Source organism: Malurus melanocephalus, unplaced genomic scaffold, assembly GCF_030028575.1.
Source record: "Malurus melanocephalus ecotype Western Australia unplaced genomic scaffold, MMel_1.1 scaffold_28, whole genome shotgun sequence".
In the NCBI taxonomy this organism is placed as follows: Eukaryota; Metazoa; Chordata; class Aves; order Passeriformes; family Maluridae; genus Malurus; species Malurus melanocephalus.
In genome coordinates this window covers 2468377-2489105 of record NW_026623260.1, presented here as the reverse complement: position 1 = coordinate 2489105, position 20729 = coordinate 2468377, and the positions used below count along the sequence as shown (strand labels likewise).

Sequence of the window (20729 nt, the reverse complement as noted above, 5' to 3'; positions counted from 1 at the left end):
GATGCGGGGCAGCGGCGGCCCGGGGGATGGTCCCCGCCGCGGGCACGGTGAGTGCGGGCCGGGGCGGCGGGCGACAGCGCCCGCCCCAACCTGCCGGCGGCCCCGGGCCTCGGCGGAGGCTCGTACCGGGACTGCGGGGGGGACGGGAGGAACCCGCTTCGCCGCCCACTCCCCGGCAATAGTCGCGGGGCGGTGAGGGGCTTCGCGCAGCCCCCGGGCAAGTTCCGCCCGGGCGGCTCCCGGTGTRCCGAGCCCGACCCGGCGGCGGGAAGCGCTTGGGGACTCGGTGGGGCCGGGGTTCCCTGCCCGGGCGGGGAGAGGCGGCACCCTGCTGCGGGCGCCCGGGGCGCACGGGGACGGACTCTCCCGCCTCTTCCCTGGGTTCCCGCCCGTCCCGTTGGGCACGTCGGACAGGTGTGCGCCCGTTCTGTGGGCAGGCGGGAGGCACGGGGCGGGGGTACCCKGTGTCCCCCCGGCTCTGCTGTCCCTGAGTTGGGGCCGAGTTTGGTCTCTGCCGTGTGCCCCACGTGTCTGATCCCGGTCTTCCAAGGCTTTGCGGTGAGGGTGCCCGCTCCACATCACAGGTGGGGTGGATTTCTGACCCACATCACTTCTGCCAGGGTCAGCTCGGAGGGATGCAGGGCCTCTGCCTGTGCCCGCAGGTGCCCGAAGGAGTATCTGGGCACTCCTCCGCGCTTCCAGGTGGGACCCGCGGCTGCAGGGTTGGCGTGGTCRCTCCGTGAGCTGATACACATGCCGCGAGCCTGGGGCACCCGCGTCGGTGCACTTCGCGAGTGTGTGCTGCATCCCCCGGGGGCCTGGTGCGACCATGGGACCCCCACGCACAGCGCGGGGAGCGGGGAGCTCGCCAGGCTCTCCACGAGTGAGTGTGAGGTGGCTCGYTCAGAGATTGCACCAGCACGCTGTTGCTTAGCCCCGGGCGGGGGATACGTGTGGCGGGGAGGCGCGGGGGGAGGCAGGTGCTCACATGGATGGGCTGGGTTCCGATCCTGGCAAAAACCCGTCCTGTGCCTGTTAATCGCCCGGCAGGGCTCTGGCAGCCGTGGCAGGGGCAGATCCCAACCAGATTCCCCCGTACGGGACATGGGGGTCTGCTGTGGGGTGTGCAGGTCTGGCACCCCCGTGGGGTGCCCAGGTGCTTGGCTCAGCCCTGCCCGCGCTGGACGGAAGCAGATGCCGAGCGGGGCTTCGGGGCCAGCGTGGGCTGCGGTCCTGCGCGCTCGAGGAGCTGCCCCCGTGGACGGGGCCCCGAGTCYGAGGAGGCACTGGTTGTTCTCGTCCGTCGCTTCGGCTCCGGGGCTCCCGGTGGCGAAGGGAGGCTGCCCTCGTTCGGCGCCCCGCCGGCAGCGCTCCCGCTGCCGAGTCCGGTATCGTGCTGCCGCCGGACGGGAGAAGCCTGAACTGCATCGGCTGATGCGTCCCGTCCCCGTCCCCCTCCCGTCCCGCCGGGATGCTGGAGCCGAGGGGCCGTGGCGGGGCGGCCGGCCGAGGGAACGAGGACCCGGGAGTCCGTACCCCCCCACCAAGCGCGGAGACCCTCGCTTGGCCCCTGCGGCGGTGCCGGCCTGGGAAAACCATGACCTGGCGGCGGCGGCTGGCTTGGGGCCACGGGCCGCCACGGGAGCGAAGTGCAGCGTGGGCTGTGCTTGGCCAGGCTGTGGCGGCTGGCGATGCCGAGGGGGCCGGTGCGAGCCCTGCCGGCACCGGGAGCGCATCCCTCCTGATTCACGGCCCCTAGAGGGGGCACATGGGTCTGACAGCGCCTACTACAGCCCCTTGTGGCTGTGTGGCCAGTGCTGGGTGGCATCGGATTCAACAACGGGGAGACCATCCCCTGAGATGCTAGACGGACTGGAGGAAATTATTTTTCCTCCTGGTCCCAGCAGTGCCTAGGCATGTGCATTCGCCGTTTTTTTTTTTTGTTTGTTTGTTTGTTTTTGTGGGGTTTTTTTGTCAGGATTGCTCTTCTCAGCATGTCGTGTCCCAGTTTTGCCCTGGAAGCAATTGGGACATGCTGGGCTAAGTCATAGAGGGGATGGGAGAACTCCTGAATGCAGAATGTCACTAAACTTCAAGGAGACAGTCCAATCCTCAGAGATAGGATATGCAGCATAGATGGGCCAAGGAGGGTACAACCCCTTCTGGAATTATTTCTAAAACCCTTCAAAGCCAGGATATCCTAGCTTTGGACACTGGGGCATCCCTACACTGCAGAGGGGAACTGAGGAAGGAGTCAAACATTTGGCTGCAGACAGGAGTTGCCCCAGCAGCTTCTGGGGGACAGAAGACCATGGCAGACAGCCCTGAGACCATGCTGCTGCTTTGCTGGGACCATGCACAGCAGGGACATCCTCTCTGTGTGTCAGTGGTGTTGGGGTGAATGAGTACAGTGAGCCCAGCATGGTGCCCCACACCCTGCTGTGTCCCCACAGGACCTGCTTACCCATCCTGCCCCTTGCAGTCYCACTCATCCAGGCTGCCCTGGGGTTACGTGTCCCAGCTTGGTGCAGGCAGCAGGCTGGGGAGCCAGCRCAGGGCCAAGGGGTGGCTGCACCCAAGGACCCTGTGCTAATGGGTTTGGAGTTTCCAAGGTCAGGCTCCCACTGTGAGCAAGAAAAACATTCCCAGGGAAGGGCCATGGGAAAGGGCCCCCCTGCRCAACGCTCCCAGCCCCAGCCACTGCCTCACAGCCCAGCCTGGCATCGCAGGCCGTTCACACAAGGAGATGGCTGCRTTCCCCCTGAGGAGCAGTGCTGTACAAAGGCTGGGTTGCCCCAGCTGCCCAATCTCTTGGAAGGGGTGTGCAGTGTGGTGAGGATGCCTGGTTATTCCAGGAGAAAAGAAGGGTGGGGGTGTGACATGAATGGGGTGCAGGATGTGTTGTGAGGTTGTGGGGGGGAGGGAGGGGATTGCATGCTTGGCCAGGGCAGGGAAGGCATGTGCCAACTCCCAGCCAGCCAGCTCTATTTCCACCCTGGGCACTGACCTCAACATCTGCACTTGCAGCTAGCATGGACCAGCGACAGGGGCCACCAGAGTCAAGACCTGCAGGACCCGCCACGCACGCACAGCCCAAGGTGAGCCCAGGTTTGTCTGGCTGCGATGGCCAGGACTACATGACTGCACTCCCACCCATCCCAGCTCATGGAGCCTCATCCCTGGTGTGGGAACCCTGACCGGGACTGACCCTGCTGTGCTGTGATTTGTTGCAGGAGGGGACACTGTGGGGGTTCTTTGCCATCCTGTCACTGCTGGCTGGGCTGGCCACAGGCAGCCTGCGAACACCACACTGCAACGAGACGCTGGACGCGGCCCCCACGCCACGAGGCATGGCCACTGCCAGCCTGTCTGCAGAGGATGGYGTGGAGGTGCCAGTCGCCGCTGCCTGGAGCCAGCTGTACGGTGGGTGTTGGGACAGGACCCCCAGCCTGGGCACAGTAGCCCGGTGTGTGGGGCATGGGCAGGTTGGGAGCTGCTGTGGGGAGCCCCAGCCTATGTGGGGCCGTGGCTGCACTTCGGGGCTGGGCTGAGGGAATCTCAACACATGGGGCCCTGTGCTTCRTGTGGGAATGTGGCAGAGTCCTAGCGAGGAGAAGATGAGAAGATTCTTGGCTGGGCATGCACACACCTTCTCAGGCACCAGCCATTGCCACGGTGGGTGATCAGGAGGGATCTGTAGGTCACAGTGGGGACAGACAGGCTCAGCAGGAGGGTGATGGGTGCAGGATGGGTCCTGACAGCAGCATCTCCTCCRTGTGCAGGGGACAATGCGACGACAGGTGGCCCAGGCACCGCAGAGCTGGCRGAGGACCTGCTGCTGCGTGCTGAGCGCTCACCACCGAGCACCAACAAAGCCAAGAAGGGGGCACGGAAACCCTCACGGGGTACCCGTGGGCGCAACTGCCACATCCGCAACCTGATGGTGAAGGTGCGTGACCTGGGCCTGGGCTTCAACTCGGACGAAATTGTGCTCTTCAAGTACTGCAGCGGGTCCTGCCACCGGGCACGCAGCAACTACGACCTGACGCTGGGCAGCCTGCTGAGGCAGCAGCTCATCRCCCCGGGGCCACAGGAGCGGGTCCTCAGCCACCCCTGCTGCCGACCCACCCGCTATGAGGCTGTCTCCTTCATGGATGTGGAGAACACATGGCAGACAGTGGAGAAGCTCTCAGCAGCTGAGTGCAGCTGTATTGGCTGAGGAGGGGACCGCTGGCTTGGCCCCAGCTCGATACATGCCGACAGACTCCAGCTTGCCACATGCAGTGGCACTGTTGCTCAGAACAAGGGTCTGACAGAGGCTGCCTCCTCTGTTCTTATGTGGCCACAAAGAACCGAGGTGAGATGGAGTCATGACTGGGGTGTGGGTGGCCAAGCCCGCTCCTGCTCGGTGCCAAGCAGCTGGTGCCACACGGGGTCCTGCCCAGGTGCACCCCGGCTCAGCCCTGAGAGAGGAGCTGAAGAGAGTATGGACATCCCCACCACTGCCAAGGCTCTGCCAGCCCCATGTCCTTCAGCAGCACTCCTGCACCTGGGCTCTAGGGGCCAAGCATCACCCAAGCTTCASAGGGGGCAAAACCTCCCTGTCCCCTCGGGCACCCTGGGGTCAGTGGTGCAGGGAAGGAGTGTCCCTGAGGGCAGAGATGCAGTGGGGCCAATTTGCACCAGTGTGGAGTGGGGGGCCCGCACCTGGACCAGCAGCAGCCCCTGGTATTCAGCAGGGTGGTGGGTCACAGACACCCACGGAAACCCCCACCCCTGCCTGGTTCCCAGGRTGGTGGCAGGGTCCCCCCGCTGCTCCGTGGTGCTGTGGCACTAAACTATTTATTACTCTAAATTATTTATTTATTGTTCTCGAGCGGCAGCTCCTATTTATGACTTTGGGCCCCCGGGGGCCGGGTGTAATTTAACCCCAGCGCTGCAGTGAAGCCCTGGGCAGCRCCCTGTGCCCCCCGCACCCTTTTTCTATTATTTGTAAAATTTGAGGGATAAACTCTATTTTTGTACAGTCGCCTTTTCCTGTAGCAATAAAGCGATGGGCTGCGCGTCCAAMCCCTGCGTGTGCCCGTGATGGGAACGGGGATGGGGCTGCCCCTGAGGCGGCAGCGAGAGGGTGCGGAGCGGTGCCGCTCGCGGTTCCGCCGGCACTGCCCACCCCGCGCGTGGGGAGCGCTGCCGGTGCCCGGTGCCCGTGCCCGGTGCCCGTTCCCTGTGCCCGGCAGGGGACGCGCGTGGGCCGGGACTACCGCTCCCGGCGTGCGGCGCGGCGCTGCGGCAGGTCCTGGGCTGCCCGGCCGCGCCTGCGGGGCCGCGGGGAGAGGCGAGGCGGGGCCGGAGAGAAGCGGAGCGGGCCGCCGGGGCCGCTCGGGGAGTGCCGCGGGCGCCTCCCGGCCCGACCGCCGCCCCGAGCCGCGCCGCCCCGGTGCCGCCGCCCCCGTCGGGGCGGGGAGGCGGGTCCCGCCGCGATGCGGCTGCCCGTGCGCCGCCGCTGTCGCCCGCCCGCCGCCGCCTCCTGAGCGCCGCCGCAGCCATGGAGCGGAGGGCGGAGGCGCCGCCACCGCCGCCGCAGGGCCTCGACTTCACCGTGGAGAACGTGGAGAAGGTGAGCGAACCCCGCCGGCCCCCGCGCTGCCGTGGCGGGATGCTGATGGTGCCGCGGTGCTGCGGGGGATGCGGCTCGGGGAGCGGGGGGGCACCTGCTCGGCGGTGCCGGGCCCGGCGAGGGCGGCGGGCGGCGTCCCCCGTGCCTGCCCGCCCTGCCGCTACCGGGGGGTCCGGGCCATGGGGCTGGGGGGAGAGCCGCCGGAGCAGCCCGGGGAGGGAAAATGATGTGGCAGGAATGGGAGCAGAAGGGAGGGATTGTGTGTGTCTCCCACTGGCGTCCTCTAGGTCGCCAGCTGCAGCGCTGGGCAGGGAGAGCCCACGAGTCTGATCCTGGCTACTGAACGAGTTGCATCAATGTGAAGCGCGTTATCAGTGTCTCCATTCGCCAGAAAAGGAAGGGACTTTAGCTAGGTGCTGAGAGTTATTGGATATTACGGTTGGGAAAAGCGTTCAGAGGACAGATGACCCAGTGATGCCTTTCTAAACCAGGAATCCAGCCCCTTTGCTCCTGCTGATGCTCAAGGTCCTCCAAAGCATCTGCAGGGCAACAGGAGTGAAAGTGTGATTGCTGAAATCTGGGATCCAGGGAATGGCCACAGCAARCCAAGGCCTGCTGGCATCACACCGCTGCTGGGATGAGCCCTGAGCAGCTGATGTGTGACCTGGGGTTCATCCTGGAGACCCAGCAGTGAGCATCTGGGAGGGCAGCTGAGCAAAAACCTTCCCTTGGCCACCTTGCCCTTGGTGATGGGGGCAGGGCAGCAGAGGATGCATGCCTGAAGGGCAAACAGCAAGTGCATCACCCTTCCACTTGCCCTGTAGCCAGACATCCGACAGACATCCATAGCTTGGTCCTCAGACAGCTAGTGGGAATCCCAGTGTCCTCATTTTTCCTCTATAAGAATAGACTGAGATCCTTGCCAAAGCAATACTCATGGGTGTGCTGGTGGGCACATGGAAGTATGGAATCGTTTTGATTGGAAAGACAGACCTCTCAGATTGTCATGTCCCATGGTTGGCGCAGCCCTGCCAAGCCCACCACTAAACCATTTCCCMAAGCTTTTCACAGCCGTCCCTCCCCAGTAGGTTGCCTGGCCGCACAGGAGGTGCCCAGTCAGGGATGTCAGGTTTGTTACTGGGYGCTGGTTGCCTTTGTGGCTGCAGGTGAGACACAGCCCACCTTTTCCAGGGAGATGGAGGCAGAGCACAACCGGGGGGATTAACTGATGTCTGGAAAACGCTACATTCATGCAACCTTCTGCAGCTTAATCTGCATACATCCAAGGCTGCTGGATGATTTTGCCTCTGACTTCCTTTCTTTTCCTCAGACACAAACCGCTCCTTTGTTTGCACCAACAATGAGGTGCACACTTGCCTGGGAAGGGTGGGCAGTGCCAGGGTGGGGGGCACCCGGCACTGGCTGGGTGAAATGTGGCTGTGCTGAGAGGCAGATCATCCTTGCCAGGCTGCTCGGGATTTAGYCTCCCGATGCCTGGGAGGAGGCAGAGATGCCCTCTAGGATGCTTCATCTCCCCTCCCCCAGCCTGCCCGGCCTCTCCCGATTTCCGCAGGCTTTGCCATCTCTGTAGTGTCCTCTGAAGGTGCAGCTGTGGACTGCGATGGGCTCTGAGCTGCTGGTGGGGGGCAGCAGCATGGYCCCTGAACAGGGGAAGAAGCATGGGGTGGGATCAGAAGAAAAACCAGAGCTTCAGCAGCCCAGAGCCTTTCTGCATCTGTCTTTTCCAGGCAGGGCTGTGGGATGTTTCTTGTACAAAGTGAAGGAGAAATGGGCTTTGCTGGGGGCAGGGTTGGTGGGAGGCAAGTGGGGAGAGCCACTTTGTCAGAGGTGATGCTGGCAGATAAGTGATGCTTCTACTGATCTGGGCTCTTCCACCTGCCAGGTTTTGTGCATGGYTTTATTAATAATACTGAATACTGATTAAAGTCGGGGTTTGACTCCACTCTGAGTCAGTTAATGATAAGTGCTGGGGTTAGGAACAGCCTGTGGAGCTGGTTRTCTCTTAAATCAGAGGGCTGAAGCCTTTCCAGGTCCCCTGCAGTGGAAACCATTGTGTGTGGCCGTTGTAGCTAGGGCAGTCTGGTGAGACCATGCCTGTCRCACTCATCTGAGGGTTTTCATGGAGAGGATTCTTGTCAGTGGAAAATCCTTTTGTACTCCTACTGTAGTTATGCAGTGGGGTTTTGCAGGGCTCTGTGCAGCTAAAGAGGATCATTGCTGCATCTATGCATAACCAGTGCCAGAGAGAGACAGATCTCTCCAGCTGTGACCAGTGGTTTCAGGGAGGTAGGAAGGTGCAGATGCTGGAATCAGGGCCAGCTGACAGGTCTAAAAGSCTGTGGACAGGTGCCAGGTTCAGGTGCTGCACTTCAGGAACCATCTGAAAGTTTCTCCCTGTAATTTTTTGCTTCGTTTTTCCATAGGGAGCTCTCCCATGGCACAGGAAGGAATGGGGCTGTGTGGGGCTGAGCTGTTTTGGTACAGTTACTGTGTCAGCATCCCCCCAGTCCTAGCTGGGGGCTGCTTGTCTGCTTTTTGTTTTCTTCTGAGCCTGACCTAGATGCTGCTCTGACTTCAGCACAGCTAGAGCMGGCTGGTGTGGCCACACCATGTGGACCTGCTGGGAGTCCGGCAGCTCTGGGCTGGCRCTGCTTCCCCTGCACCTGCTGCTGAATGGGGCTCTGCTGCCGTGTTTGAAGAGCTTGGAGGGAAGGGAAGGCTGGGGAAGCCAAGGGCTTCAGGCTGTGAGGATGCTCAACCTTTTGTTGCCTAAATGGTGCAATCTGGTTTGTGACCTGCATGTGCTTTTGTTGTGCCCAGGAGCTGTCCCTGGTGTGACTGTGACTGGTGCTRGGGTGATGATGATGATGGATTGCAGATGTTCAGTCCCTGCTGCTCTGTCCATCTCAGAGGAGCAGTGTACAAGCAGGACTTGTGCCCTGCAATCCCTCAGTTCTGGGGTATAGCAGCTAATAGTGCAGTATTGGACAGGAGAGGAAGAGTGCGAGACCCTGCTCATGTGTTCTCAGTGCAGTTGAGTCTGCTTTGGCAGTACTGCCCTTCTTGAAATAAGAAAAAAAGGCAGTGCCATTCTTCCATGAATTTCCCAAGTGCCTGCTCTYGCCCTCTTTTTTTGTCTGATTCCTTCCAGGTCTTTCCTCCCTTGTCCTGCCTCTGATCCTCTGGGGTGTTTGTAATATTCGCTGACGTCTTTTCCCTAGCACATTAGCGGTCTGGCATCTCTGGGCCTTCCAGATTGCCGTGTGCCTCTCAGGAGATGCCTGATGAATGCACAGAGTCTCTCCGGCAGGATGGGTAGGCGGGGTGTCATGGAGCTGACATCCGGAGCCTACCGCAATGGGAGAGGGATGGCTTTGATCAGCGCTCCTCGGAGATGCYGAGCCTCGGGGATGTGGCAGCTGCTGGGGCTGCCTTCTACCCGGGAGGATGGGGAGGAGAAATCAAGTGCATCTGCTTTCTTTGGAAGATTATTGGCTGTCTTCAGAAACCTGATCAAGAGAATTACAAATACTCGAGGGTGGGGGAATGGCATCCTCTATCTGGCAGTGGATTGACCACTTACTCCTTAGAGGCAGCCTGTGTGTGTGTGTGAGATGTGGCAGCCACACTGGGCATGCCAAGCTGGGAGCTTTAGCAGGGGAGATTCTTGCAAAATTGAGGGAAGCAGGGAGTCGCCTTGTTTCATGTTTAAGCAAACCTTCCTGCAGAAGCAGATTCCAGCCAGAGCCAGACTTACTGAACACAACTCCGTCCTGTTGTGTGGTGGTGACAGGATGAGAGGGCAGCATGTTGTTGTCCAGTGCTTGTCAGAGCTCTGCAAGAGCCATCGCTGGAGTCTCATCTCAGCTCTGATGTTCTACGGAGGAGRAATGGATGGGATTGGTGCCTGGGCTCCGGCAGAGATTCCTCTCTCAAAGTGCTTGTGTACTCTATCATGGAAGTGTTGGGTAGAAACAAGGGATAGCGGGGGTGTTTGGCTCACCCTTGCAACACATCCTGGGCTCTGCGCTCCCAGGATTTCCCTCTCTGCTCACCCTTTGCTGGTTCAGGTCCCTGCCCACCCTTGCTGGGAGCACACACACATCCCACAGCCCCTGTCCCTGCTGGGGACCACCCTGTGCTCTGCAGAGGGCTGACRGCAGTGAAGCAGTGGGAGGGATGCCAAGGCTGCCAAGCTCTATCTGGGCTGCAGCCTCTTCTGGACATCTGRGGACTTGGTGTGGACCAGCTGGGCTCWAACAGGAGCTTCAGAGTGCAGCATYTTTTATTAGCAGAGGGGAGAAAAACCCTGTTCTTGAGGACTGCTGGCAAAATGTGGGTCCTTGAGCAGGAGCAGCACGCCTGGCGGCACACACTCRGCTTTATTTTGCATCCATTTGCTATCCTCGGCAGGCTGCCGCCTTCCCGTGCTGCTGGCTGCTCAGCCTGCCCCTYTGGGGCCGGGGGGGCCAGCTGCTGCAGGCAGGGGGAGGCAGGGATGATGTTCCCTTCGCTTGGCAGAGCCGGGGTAATGGCTGTGCTGCTGCAGGCCTGGAGCACTGGCGGYGCGAGCGCGTTCAAGTAGAAAGGACAGCGAGAGACTGCAGTGGGAGATATCCCCGGGGGTCCTGCTGGAAGGAGGCTGCTGGTTGCCGAGGAGATGTGGCCACCRCTGCCCCTGGCATGCCTTGGCTATGGGCACGCTATAAGGAGCAGAGCAGGAATGTATTGTGCAGCTTTCTGGTTCTCTGGCTGGGATGCAGATGCCAGTCAGGGCTGTACCTGCTGTCAGCTCTATGCTGAAGCAAACTGGCCCTCAGAGGGCAACTGTCTCCCCATGGACCCCCAAGAACAGCAGGCAGCATGCTCCTGTTCTGGGACCAGAGCCGTGTGTCTGAGGTTCCTCTTGTCACCCCATAATGGCATGGACTCAGCCTCTCTGCAGGGCACCCCATGTTAATGTATTTGTGCAGTGAGGGAGACAGCCTGCTGGCACTGCRCTCCCTGCAGAAGCTCTGAAGGGTGAGAGCTGGGGCATTCTGGGCTTGTAGCAGATGCTTTTCCTTTGTGATACYTGAGTGCAACCTAAGATCAGGTGCCTCTGCCTGGCTATAACTCTCCTTGGACTGCTGCCATTCCACCTCACAAAGGAGCCAGCATGGGATCTCTGACCTGTGTCTTTYGGGCAAGCTGCCCTGCACCAGGGCAGCTTACCTGAGGGGTTGATGTTGCTCCTGTGACTAAAGCCTGACTGAGGYGTTGGTCACAGCTCTTTAGAGCCAGGAAGAGCCATCATAATAAGCTTGAATTATATTCAGCCAAGAAGAGCTGATGTTGAAGAAGGCTCCTTCCCCGRCCAAAGGGCATAGCTGACAGCCAGGCTGTTTACCAGCTCTCACATTACAGGTCTAATTGCAGAGGAGGCAGGTCTGGTGTCAGCCACCCGTTCAAATTGGAATGCACAAAGCCTCCCTGTTAGATGTCACTACCCGATTTCATGCCTTTTGCTTCTCCCTCTTGGCACTAATGAGTTCCCCTTGTCATCTCCAGTGCTTCCTGATGGGCCTCAGGGTGCTGGCCAGAGTGGCCACGTTAAAGTCCAACAGCAGCCAGTGCTGGTGCCTGGCACGAGGGCAGTGTGTCCTTGCTGAGGAGGAGCGTGCTGGGTGTTCAGGTGTCCTTCTGCAGGGCACAGGGTCTTGCAGCCCCCCTGTCCCACGCTCTCAGCAGAGGATTGTACTCAGTTGATGTGCATGGTAGGCCAGGGAGAGAGCCCAGTCTGCTCCAGGGGTGTCTTCTGCTCCTTTGAGCTGGGTTCAGATGGTCCCAGTGTTTATGCCCAGCCTTGGAGGTCCTCTGGGAGGGTCTCCCATATTGTGTAGAGTACTGGATGGGGTGTACTGTTGGTAGCCCTGGGGCACGTGCTGCCTTTTCTTTCCACCTGGTGTCTGTCCATGCTTTTTTCAGGAGCCACAATAACTGGTCCCCTTCCCAGGCAGGGAGCTTGCAAAAGGGGGCTGAGATAGTCAGCAGTTGCTTTTTTTCCAGAATATTCTTTTGACCTCCAACAGCTTGTAGCATGAGTCTTCAGTATTGACTTTGCTTCCATCCTCTGAATTTCTTTGTGTAGTTGATAGGCTTCTTCATCTTTCCACTCACCTTCTCTCCCTGAGGGGCTGAGCAGTGGAGGCTCCGGCATGTCCTTGGGGACCTTTGCTGGAAGCCTCCCCAGAGACTCCCTGCAGGAGGAGCAGGGCTCCRAGATGGTGTTGCTAGGTGGATTCCTCTCCAGAGAGCTCACTGGTARCGGTGGGGACTGCACACACGGCAGAATGTGAGGGATGCAGGCAAAGTGCTGGGATGGTGGTGGTGGGAAAGCTGTCCACGTGTCAGGAAAGGTGGCCCAGCCTGGGAAGACGTCTCTCAACCCAATTGCTCACTGTTCCTCTAATGCAGGGGTAGTGACATCTCCCCAGCAAGTGTTGAGGGGAGCAGCTCTGGAAGTGCTCCATCTTTGCCATTGTTACAATGCAGCAGCTGGGATTTTTCAGCACAGCCTGTGCTGGTGTCTCTGCTGGGGCTGCATGCAGTATCTGTGTGCTGAAGATGTGTGCAGTATCTGTGTGTGCTGGMGATGTGTGCAGGGTTGGTACCTGCTTGCACCTCAGCCTCATGCCGAGCTCCTCCTGGCTGCCTTCTCCTCTCCATGGAGTCGGATGATCACATGAAAGCCCCAGAGGCTGCTGGCTTGAGGCAGACTCTGTTGGCAGGATCAGGCCTTAGCCAGCAGCACCGGCAGCCMCAGCCAGGTGGAGGATGAACCATCAGCTGCTTCCCAGCAGGCAGACAGCATTTGCCAGCCTCTGCTCTGCTGCCCTGCCATGATCCCAGTCACCTGCRGTGCTGTGCAAGGCTTGCCCTGCATGTACAAYGCTCCCRGGGCTTGCTGTGTGTGCCTGGRGTGTGCACAGTGCCGTGCTTTGCCTGGCAGTTTCCCTGCTGTGGGACTGGCATGCAGCAGCTCTGTGGCCAGCTGGGGAGCTTGTGGGTCAGAAACCCAACGCTGTGGGCCAGCTCCATCCTGCACACGTGGTGAGGTCTGTGTTTTGCAAATCTCGTGCTGGGTTAGAGGTTAGGGTCCTGTGTACCCATGGTGCCTTGTAATATATGATGCATAGGGATTATTTTCTCCCCACAATTTTCTAAGTGGTAGCACTATTCAAAATAGAAGAAGTAAATTCATTATAAAGTGCGTGGAGGTGTAAAAATAGAGTCTGGGAAGAGGTGCAGAAGGATCCTTGGCTAGGGAGCACAGAGGGCACCGCTCTTTGCACCTTGCGACTGTGCCCAGCAAGCAGRGAGGGGAAAGAGTGGGCTGTCACCATTCTGGGAATTTCCAGTGAAATTTATTTGGAAGAAAAATAAGCAGCAAGCTCCRATGGGAGCAAGTAAGAGACCGAGCCGGTAATGGTTGGGAGCTCCAGCTTCAGCCCTGCTGCAGGATGACTCAGTCCTTAGCACAAGAGCAGGGGTAGGAGCCAGGTTCCTACCCCCAGGAGTGGCTGTGCTTTTAGCACATCTGCAGCTGCTRCTCTGTAGTGAAGTAAATTGCTGCTTTGCTTGGAGGAGATGACAGCTTTTACCCTCTGGCCCAGCAGCTGAATGATGCTTCCTGCATCCAAGTCCAAGATAACTGGAAACAGAGGTTTGGCTAGCTACTGAGAGAGGTCATAGGCTCCTCTTGGCTGCTCTGTCRGGACAGATTTCTCTCCCCATGTCCTGCTTATCTAGGGTTAACCTTTTCTGTGTCAGGATACATCTTTTAGTGGGTCAGACGCTGTCCCTCTGCAGCCCATGTCGGCTGACTCCGTCTCCTACAACGTACTTCATAACCTCTTTCTTTCAAAGAGGTTATCCTCATTTTCCCCTGATACAAATCTTGAACAGCAGTGCTTCAAATTATGGCCCAGGCAATGCAAACTCTACCGTACTGTCCCGCTCTTTGGTCTCACACTGGGAAGAAGCAGGAGGGAGGCACAAGTGCTTGCTTGGAAAGTTGTTTCCATGCCCCAAGCTGCCAGCTCTGTATGCTTAAAAATAGGGTTCAGCTCCACTCCTGGGTACAAGAAGCGCAAGAATTTAATAGAGCWGTTTAGAGGGGGAGGGGGAGGCTATTTGAGACCTGGAGTAGGATGGAGGCACAAAAAAAATCCTCTGCACCTGCTGGAATCATCCTGTGATTTGCTGGTGGGGTGCGATGGGTGCCTGATTGCCCGACAGATGCCATGGATTTTCCTTGCTCCTGGCATGTGTAGTCAGCAATTTGAAATTGAAACATGCTGTGCCAGGCAGAAATCCTCACTGCTGGAAGATGGAGTTCARGCAAGGGGTAGTTATTCTTCCCCTCCTTGTGCGAGGACATCACTGGTTGCTGGCTGTACCCAATCAGGATAAGTATCTAATTAAGGCTGGGCTTCATATCTATAATATTCCTCTGCAAATAAAGCCTTGTRGCCTGTGTGAAGGTGTTCATGTGGATCTGGCAGTAACTAGACCTCACAAAACTGCAGGAGCAAGGTAAGTGATATTTCCCTTCTCCTTATGGAGAGATGGACTGAACAGCCCTGAGCTTACAGGAGAYGGTGGCAGAGGCAGGGTTGAATGGCAGCTCTCTTGGCTCAGCTATAACTGAGTGGGTTTGGGAATATTTTGAAGGGACTTTGTGGAGAGATTAAACCCTGAATTTAGTGACTGTGGGTTTTCAGGACTCATAAGACAGACAAAGCAACTCTTGCAGCAACTCTTGCATTACATGGGCTCACAGAAGCAAACTTTGGACCACAGCACCTTCTAGAGAGCAGGTGTGGGGAGAAGGTGGAAGTGCTGGTCAGCCATGTTCCTTACGGCCCTCATGTGGCAGAGGGTCCTGCCCCCACCCCAGTGATGGCAGATCAGCAGGGAAGCAAGCAGATTCAGCATGAGCGAAGGTCAAGATGGGAAATGACTAACGAAATTTCTAGAGTGAAGCATGAGAGGAGGGGAAGGGTGCTTTGCAGGTCCTCTCCTGCTGCCAGATCACTCTCGCTTCACTGAGAATGGGAAGAGGGAGGCCAGCTAACACGGGCTGCCCTGGGGAGGGGGGCTGGCTGTGCAGAGCAGCCTGGGCACTGGGCTCCATCCCAGTGAATTTTCCTGGTAAGCCTTTCCCAGGCAGGACAGGCTGCAGTGGTGTTCCTCAGCTGCTCTAGGGTGCTTCCATTTCTCTTCCAGGCTCTCCATCAGCTGTATTATGACCCRAACATCGAGAACAAGAACTTGGCTCAGAAATGGCTGATGCAGGCACAGGTGTCCCCCCAGGCATGGCACTTCAGCTGGCTGCTTCTCCACATGGACAAGGTGCCTGAGATCCAGTACTTCGGTGCCAGTGCTCTCCACATTAAAATCTCCCGTTACTGGAATGACATCCCGGCTGACCAGTATGAGAGCCTCAAGTCGCAGCTCTTCACCCACATCACGCGCTTYGCCAGCGGCTCCAAGATCGTGCTGACCCGGCTGTGCGTGGCGCTGGCCTCCCTGGCRCTCAGCATGATGCCGGAGGCCTGGCCCTGCGCTGTGGCAGACATGGTGCGCATGTTCCAGGCGGAGGACTCCAACGTGGACGGGCGGGCGCGGTGCCTGGCGCTGCTGGAGCTGCTGACGGTGCTGCCGGAGGAGTTYCAGACCAGCCGCCTCCCGCAGTACCGCAAGGGCCAGGTGCGCAGCGTCCTGGCGCAGGAATGCGGCTCTGTCTTCCCTTTGCTGGAGCAGCTGCTGCAGCAGCAGGACTCCCCGGGTTTCATCAAGCAGAAGGTGTTGAAGTGCTTCTCCAGCTGGGTTCAGCTGGAGATCCCGCTGATGGACTGCGAGAACCTCATCCAGGCAGCTTTCACCTCTCTGCAGGACCCAGAGCTCTTCGACACAGCAGTGGAAGCTGTGGTCAATGCCATTTCCCAGCCCGATGCCCAAAGGTAAGGGCAGTGTCTCCTGTGTGCTACAGGGTGGTGCTCCTGCACATCAGTGGGGAAACAGGATGGGAAGGAAAAATCTCATGCTTTTTTGTAGCTATCGTTGGTCCTGAAGATAATGGTGACAGGGTCTGGAAGTGGGCTGATGTCCAAAGCAGTTGAAGGCTGTTGGTTTCTCATGGTTGGTCCTGGAAGGCTTTGCAGTATGGTTGAGTTGTAGGGACCRCATAATCTTGGGCAGCTGCAGCCCATGTCCACCCTGGCCTCTCAAGCAGACGGGGATGCATGCTTCTGGCTCCTGTGTGAGAGCCTGCAGAAGCCAACCAGACAGCAGGAGTTCAGAGACCTTCCTCTGCCTTGTGCTGCTGGTCCAGCCAAGGAGCTGATTCAATGCAGAGATAATAAAACCAGATATGTAGTTTTTTTCCCTCCTCCTGGCTGCAGCAGCTTGTGCCAGCCAAGAACTCGTCCTTTGAGTTCTGCCCCTGGAGCTGCTGAGCTGGGTCTTGGGCTGGGCAGGTCCTGCTGGGGCTGCGCTGTGGAGCTCTGAGCTTGTCTGCTTGGCTGCATTGCCTGAGCTGCTGTCAGCTCTCGGGAGCAGTGCCTGCAGAAGGGACAGTACATCTCTGGTTCCTGTGGCCACATCCCTTCCTGGCTGCTTAGCAACCTTCCCCGAAGAGGAGGATTTCCTTGAAGGCTGGGCTGAGCTGCTGCCACTGTGCATCCCTGTGCATCGCTGCACATCGCGCAGGCTCCGACCCTCTGCAGCGGTGACAGCGATGCTGCCACTGCAGTTGTGAGCCCTGGTCCTGCCCTTGGTTAAGGGCAGGGCAGCCTGCACGTTCCCCAGCCCTAGGGCAGCCTGGGGCTGTTCTTTTTGATGACGAGTTGCATCTGCGGACTGCAGAGTCCTTGTGCACAAAGGGACCCGTCAGGATTTTAATGTGTTACTAGATTGGGGGAGGGTTTGTCTCATTTGCTAGCCTTCAGAAGGCACCACAAGCTGTCTTTTCTTGTGCCTGGCAAAAGCTGTGGACCAACACAAGCCCATGTAGCAGGTCTGGTGCAGAAAGTGAGAAGGTGTGAGAAGGTCACCTGCAGTTCTGAAATGCTGGACTCTCTCTTCCTGCTTYCCRTTTCCCTTGAGTCTCAGAAGTCCCCTGACTGTGATTCCATACCTGTGTGCAGGATCCTGGCCCTGCGGTGCTGGTCTTTGGTTGTATTAAAAGGCTGAGCTTTCTGTTGAGTTTTCAAAGTGAATTGTGATGAGAAGTGTGACTGACTGGGGGGTTTCCTCCCAGCTTCTGTGCTGACCCTGCCACGCAGTTTTGGGCCCCATTCAGACCTGCCATCCTGGCTTCTCCCTTACAGAGTCTTCAGTACTTGTTCTCCATCCTTTTTCCGGGAGGCATCGTCAGCCGTGCAGAGCACCCTCCTGTCTGTAGGCGTGCAGGCAGTGTTCAGGACAGGGCAGGCAGCTGGCCTGAAAGGCTACCCAGTGTGTGAGCCTGRTGCAGCCCCTGCCCCGGGGTGTGGGGACAGCGGTGGCATTGTCACAGGGATGCCCTGCCAGGCGGCGTGTGGTGTCGGCTGCTTCCCAGCCCTGGTGGGCGCTCTGCTCCCCTTTGTTTGTTGTGTCCACTGTCCTGTGTTCTTCCTYCTGCTTCCCCTGGTGCCAGCTGTCCCACTCCTCTGGCTTTGTCACTCTGCCAAAGTGGATCCAGCTCTTTTCCAGAGCCCCCAGGGAGTCTTCTGACCTTTCTGTCTCTTATCTTGATAGTCTGGRAGATCCCTGCTGCTTTTCAGCTGCGCTCTTCCTCCATGATCYTTTGTTTCCACAGGGCCCTTGGCTGCAGGCTCTGAGCATCCTTGGCTCTGGGCTTCTGGCATGGTCCTCTCCAGAACTTATTAAGGCATTGCTCCATAAGAGGGTYAGTCTTGGGGCTCACCACTTTGCCSTGGGTTCTCTGGGTGTTCTGGTCCCTGTGTCCTTCCCCCCTTGCTTCCTCCCAGCCGTCTGCACTGACATTGCTGCTGAGGTGATCATTCAGGTATGCTTCTGCCACCAGCAGAAGGCTCAGTGGCTCATGAACTCGGCTTCTGACACTGAGGGTTAAGCAGCCTGTGGGTCATTTTTCCAGGGGAGCACCACCTTGCAAGGCAGCTCTCTGCTGCAGCACCTTGTCCAGCTGGAGAAGGGTGGGTGTGACTCCATGGGTAAGGAGCACGTGGCCCTGGTGCTGCCTCACTCTTGGGTAAGTCGCTTGTGCCAGCAGCTCCCATTTCCCTGCTTGCGAGGAGCAGCGGGAGGTTTCCTGCCTCTGAGGTGTTACTAGAGATGATGCACTAGAGATGTGTAGGTGCAAAGTGTTTGATCTCTGTACCTGCCAGGTGGGTGGGAGCCCTGTGCACCCAGAGAAGGGGGTATGATGGGTGTTGCTGGAGTTTAGATGCTGCTCCTCTGTTAGGATATGACATTCCTGAGAAGAAGCCTTGGTGGCTGGGCCAGGAGCTGGCACTGGAGCATCTCTGACCACACCTCTGCTCTCAAAGGTGGTGGGAAGCTCCTGAGTTGTGGGAGGGGAGGAGTGGAGATACTATTGCATCTCATTTTCAGAGGAGAGGCTTGGGCTGTATTTTCCGTCTCATTTGAGGATTATCCCCTCAGCTAAGTGGGTCAGAGAGCTTGGCAGCACGTGCTGCAGGGGGAGAGCTGGCGTGTGACACTTAGCCATGCTCCTGGAGTGCAGTGGGTAGTGTCAGAGTGGGGTAGAGAGCTCCATGTGTATGCCCATGGTGGGAGTTACAGAGCACGGATGTTGAACACTTGAGTCTCCTCTCTGAAAGCAGCAGGGTGTTGCTGCAGTGGTGGAGCTGGCAGCATTGCAGGTGTCCATATGGGATTGCCTGGTGTACAGCCCATCTCTTTCTGGTCTTGGCAACTGCTGCTGAGTTTTTGAAGAGGAATTTCCCTTGAAAAGTTTTCCTAGAGCTTCATTAGAAACAGGTTTTCAATATAAGATTGTGTTATTATCTCATCAAGATGTGGTTCAGATTTTGGATCAGGAAGGATGAGATTGGCCCATATGCCCATATCTCCCCTCTGCAGGTKGTCCTCCACACTGGTATGGTTTGGGGAGGGCTGTGGGAAGAGCAGAAGGAAGTGTTGGTCCCACATAGGGAGCTGCAAATGCTGTGGTTTACTGGGTTTTGAGAAGGGACTGGACAAACTCATAAAAGCAAAATTTGCTCAGCTCCTAAATACCAGGGTAGTAAATCTTGCTCAGGAAGGCTAAGACAAATCTCTGCAGGGAACTACATGGGCAAGAGTCGCCATGTAGCTGCMACGTTCTTGTGCACTTTCACAGGCATTCACAGTTTTTGGTTGCTGGAAACAAGCTGCTCAGCTGAGCATCCAAGGGCTCACCTGAGCCAGAATGGTTTTGTGTTCYTCTGCCTGACAGTGGTGCTGGGGGTGGGAAGTGATGGCTAGCAGCAGGGCCAGCAAGTGCAGTGTCTGCCTCCTGGGACAAGCGCTGCACATGCTCAGGGATGTGGCATCAGCTTGTCCCTTGGGCTGGAAAGCAGCACTGAGCAGGTGGAGTGACCTGGGGCTCCATGCTCCTGGATATGGAAGAGAGCAGCTCAGCTCTGGCTGATTTGACCGTGGATCTTGGGTGACTGGTTAAAACAACTTATCTAGAACAAACATTTCTCTTCTGGTGGGGAACCCTTGCATCCAAGATGCCCTTATGTCTACAGAACAGTTTGCAGAGCAAGGTGATKCTCATGACACATGGTTCAGCTAACATTTTTTAGAAGTCTTCAATAACATGGGATTGCAGTATGGAAGCAAATGTGGGTGGTTGTCTCTGTTGGCTGTGCAGGAATTTCAGGGATCAGTTCAGGTCCAGGCACAGTGAATATTTCAAGGTAACCAGCAGAAGCAGGATCCTTGTCAGAAAAGACATAAAAATCATAAAGCCCTACAAACATTCCCAGGGTAATGTGAGCCCAGTGCTGCGGAGGAGAGATGGCTTTGCCTTCCACTGAAGCAGTGGAAGGTTCCCTGTGCCTTTTTTGTCTGGGCACTGCCCTGGCTCCCTTGGGCCTACCCTGCACGCAGCATTGGTTCCATGGGAGAAAAGCTGTTGAATTTCCAAATTGTGCATCATCACAATGCTCCCATGCTGCCACATACATCACTCACAGGGCATCAAGAGGCTTGAAAATTTTTGAGGTTTGTGTAAAGATACCTCCCTTTGCTGTGGGATTTTCTTGGGGGGAGAGGGCGAGGGGCRGTGACCCCCAGTAGCACAGAAGGAATGCTGGAACGGCTGCTGGGATTGTAGACACTGTTTCCTCTGTCTTCTCTTGCTGGCCCAGGGAGAAAGCTGCCACCACCAGCACAACTCTGTCCCTGCACTTGTGCACCAGTGGCTTTGTCCTCTCCTAAATCATCCATAGCAAAAGCCACCCTGCCACTCTGGGGTGGATGTGTGGCTGTCCTGGTGCCAGCACTCATGTCTCTTCCCCAGGGTGGGCACAGGAGAGCTGGCATCGTGTGCCTCCCATTCCAGGCATCCTTAGCCCCACACCTGCATGTAGGGGGYGGGCAGAGAGCGCAGGCTGCGGCTGCAGATAACACGCCTGGGCGGGCAGGGAAATGGCAGGGAAAAGGCAGGCTGCTCATCAGCCTCCAGCACGGCCTCTCTCCGGGGGCCCTGGGCTGCCTTTCACCTTGGYTGCCTCCTTCTCGTTGCCTTGGTTACCATCCCTTACAGGCAGCGGAGGGGAGGTTGATGTGCGGGATGGGATGTGGGAGAGCTGAGCTGYAGCAGCCCGGGAAGGTGGGGGCCAAGGGATGTGCCAGGGGCCAGCATTCTCCCTGGCTGGGAGTCCCCAGCRGTGGCTGCCCAGTTCATCCCAAACAGGGCACACAGTGTGGATGTGCTCGAGCTGGAGACTCGCAGTTTCCCACTGGCAGCTTGGAGTGCCTCTGTGCAGAGCTGGGCACTGTGAGCGCGGTGGGAAGAGCCGCAGGTCTGCCCTCGCCTTCCATCGATGTGCTGTGCGCAGGCACA

At 58.0% G+C, this 20729-nt stretch overlaps 3 protein-coding genes across 5 annotated transcripts in view; all 3 read left to right on the top strand.

Annotated features, from left to right (window-relative positions):
* The first annotated feature begins 2961 nt into the window (after positions 1-2961).
* Positions 2962-5049, top strand: ARTN (artemin). Its single transcript, XM_057390631.1, has 3 exons — positions 2962-3098; positions 3234-3423; positions 3783-5049. The coding sequence occupies exons 1-3, from the start codon at positions 3033-3035 to the stop codon at positions 4217-4219; spliced, it is 693 nt and encodes a 230-aa protein (XP_057246614.1). The 5' UTR covers positions 2962-3032; the 3' UTR covers positions 4220-5049.
* A 394-nt stretch (positions 5050-5443) lies between these two features.
* ATP6V0B (ATPase H+ transporting V0 subunit b) overlaps positions 5444-20729 on the top strand; it is a 42143-nt gene continuing 26857 nt past the window's right edge. Inside the window, exon 1 of the mRNA XM_057390632.1 lies at positions 5444-5451. The gene's annotated coding sequence lies outside the window, so the exon portion shown is untranslated. The remainder of the gene's footprint in view (positions 5452-20729) is intronic.
* The window catches only part of IPO13 (importin 13), a 31297-nt gene continuing 16047 nt past the window's right edge, over positions 5480-20729 (top strand). For 2 of the 3 annotated variants that reach the window (XM_057390627.1, XM_057390626.1), the window contains exons 1-2: positions 5482-5620; positions 14912-15648. In XM_057390627.1, the coding sequence (XP_057246610.1) occupies positions 5549-5620; positions 14912-15648 (809 nt within the window). In that variant the 5' untranslated portion in view covers positions 5482-5548. Of the gene's footprint in view, positions 5621-14911; positions 15649-20729 lie in introns of all 3 variants that reach the window. The other variant, XM_057390629.1, reaches the window with a different exon arrangement.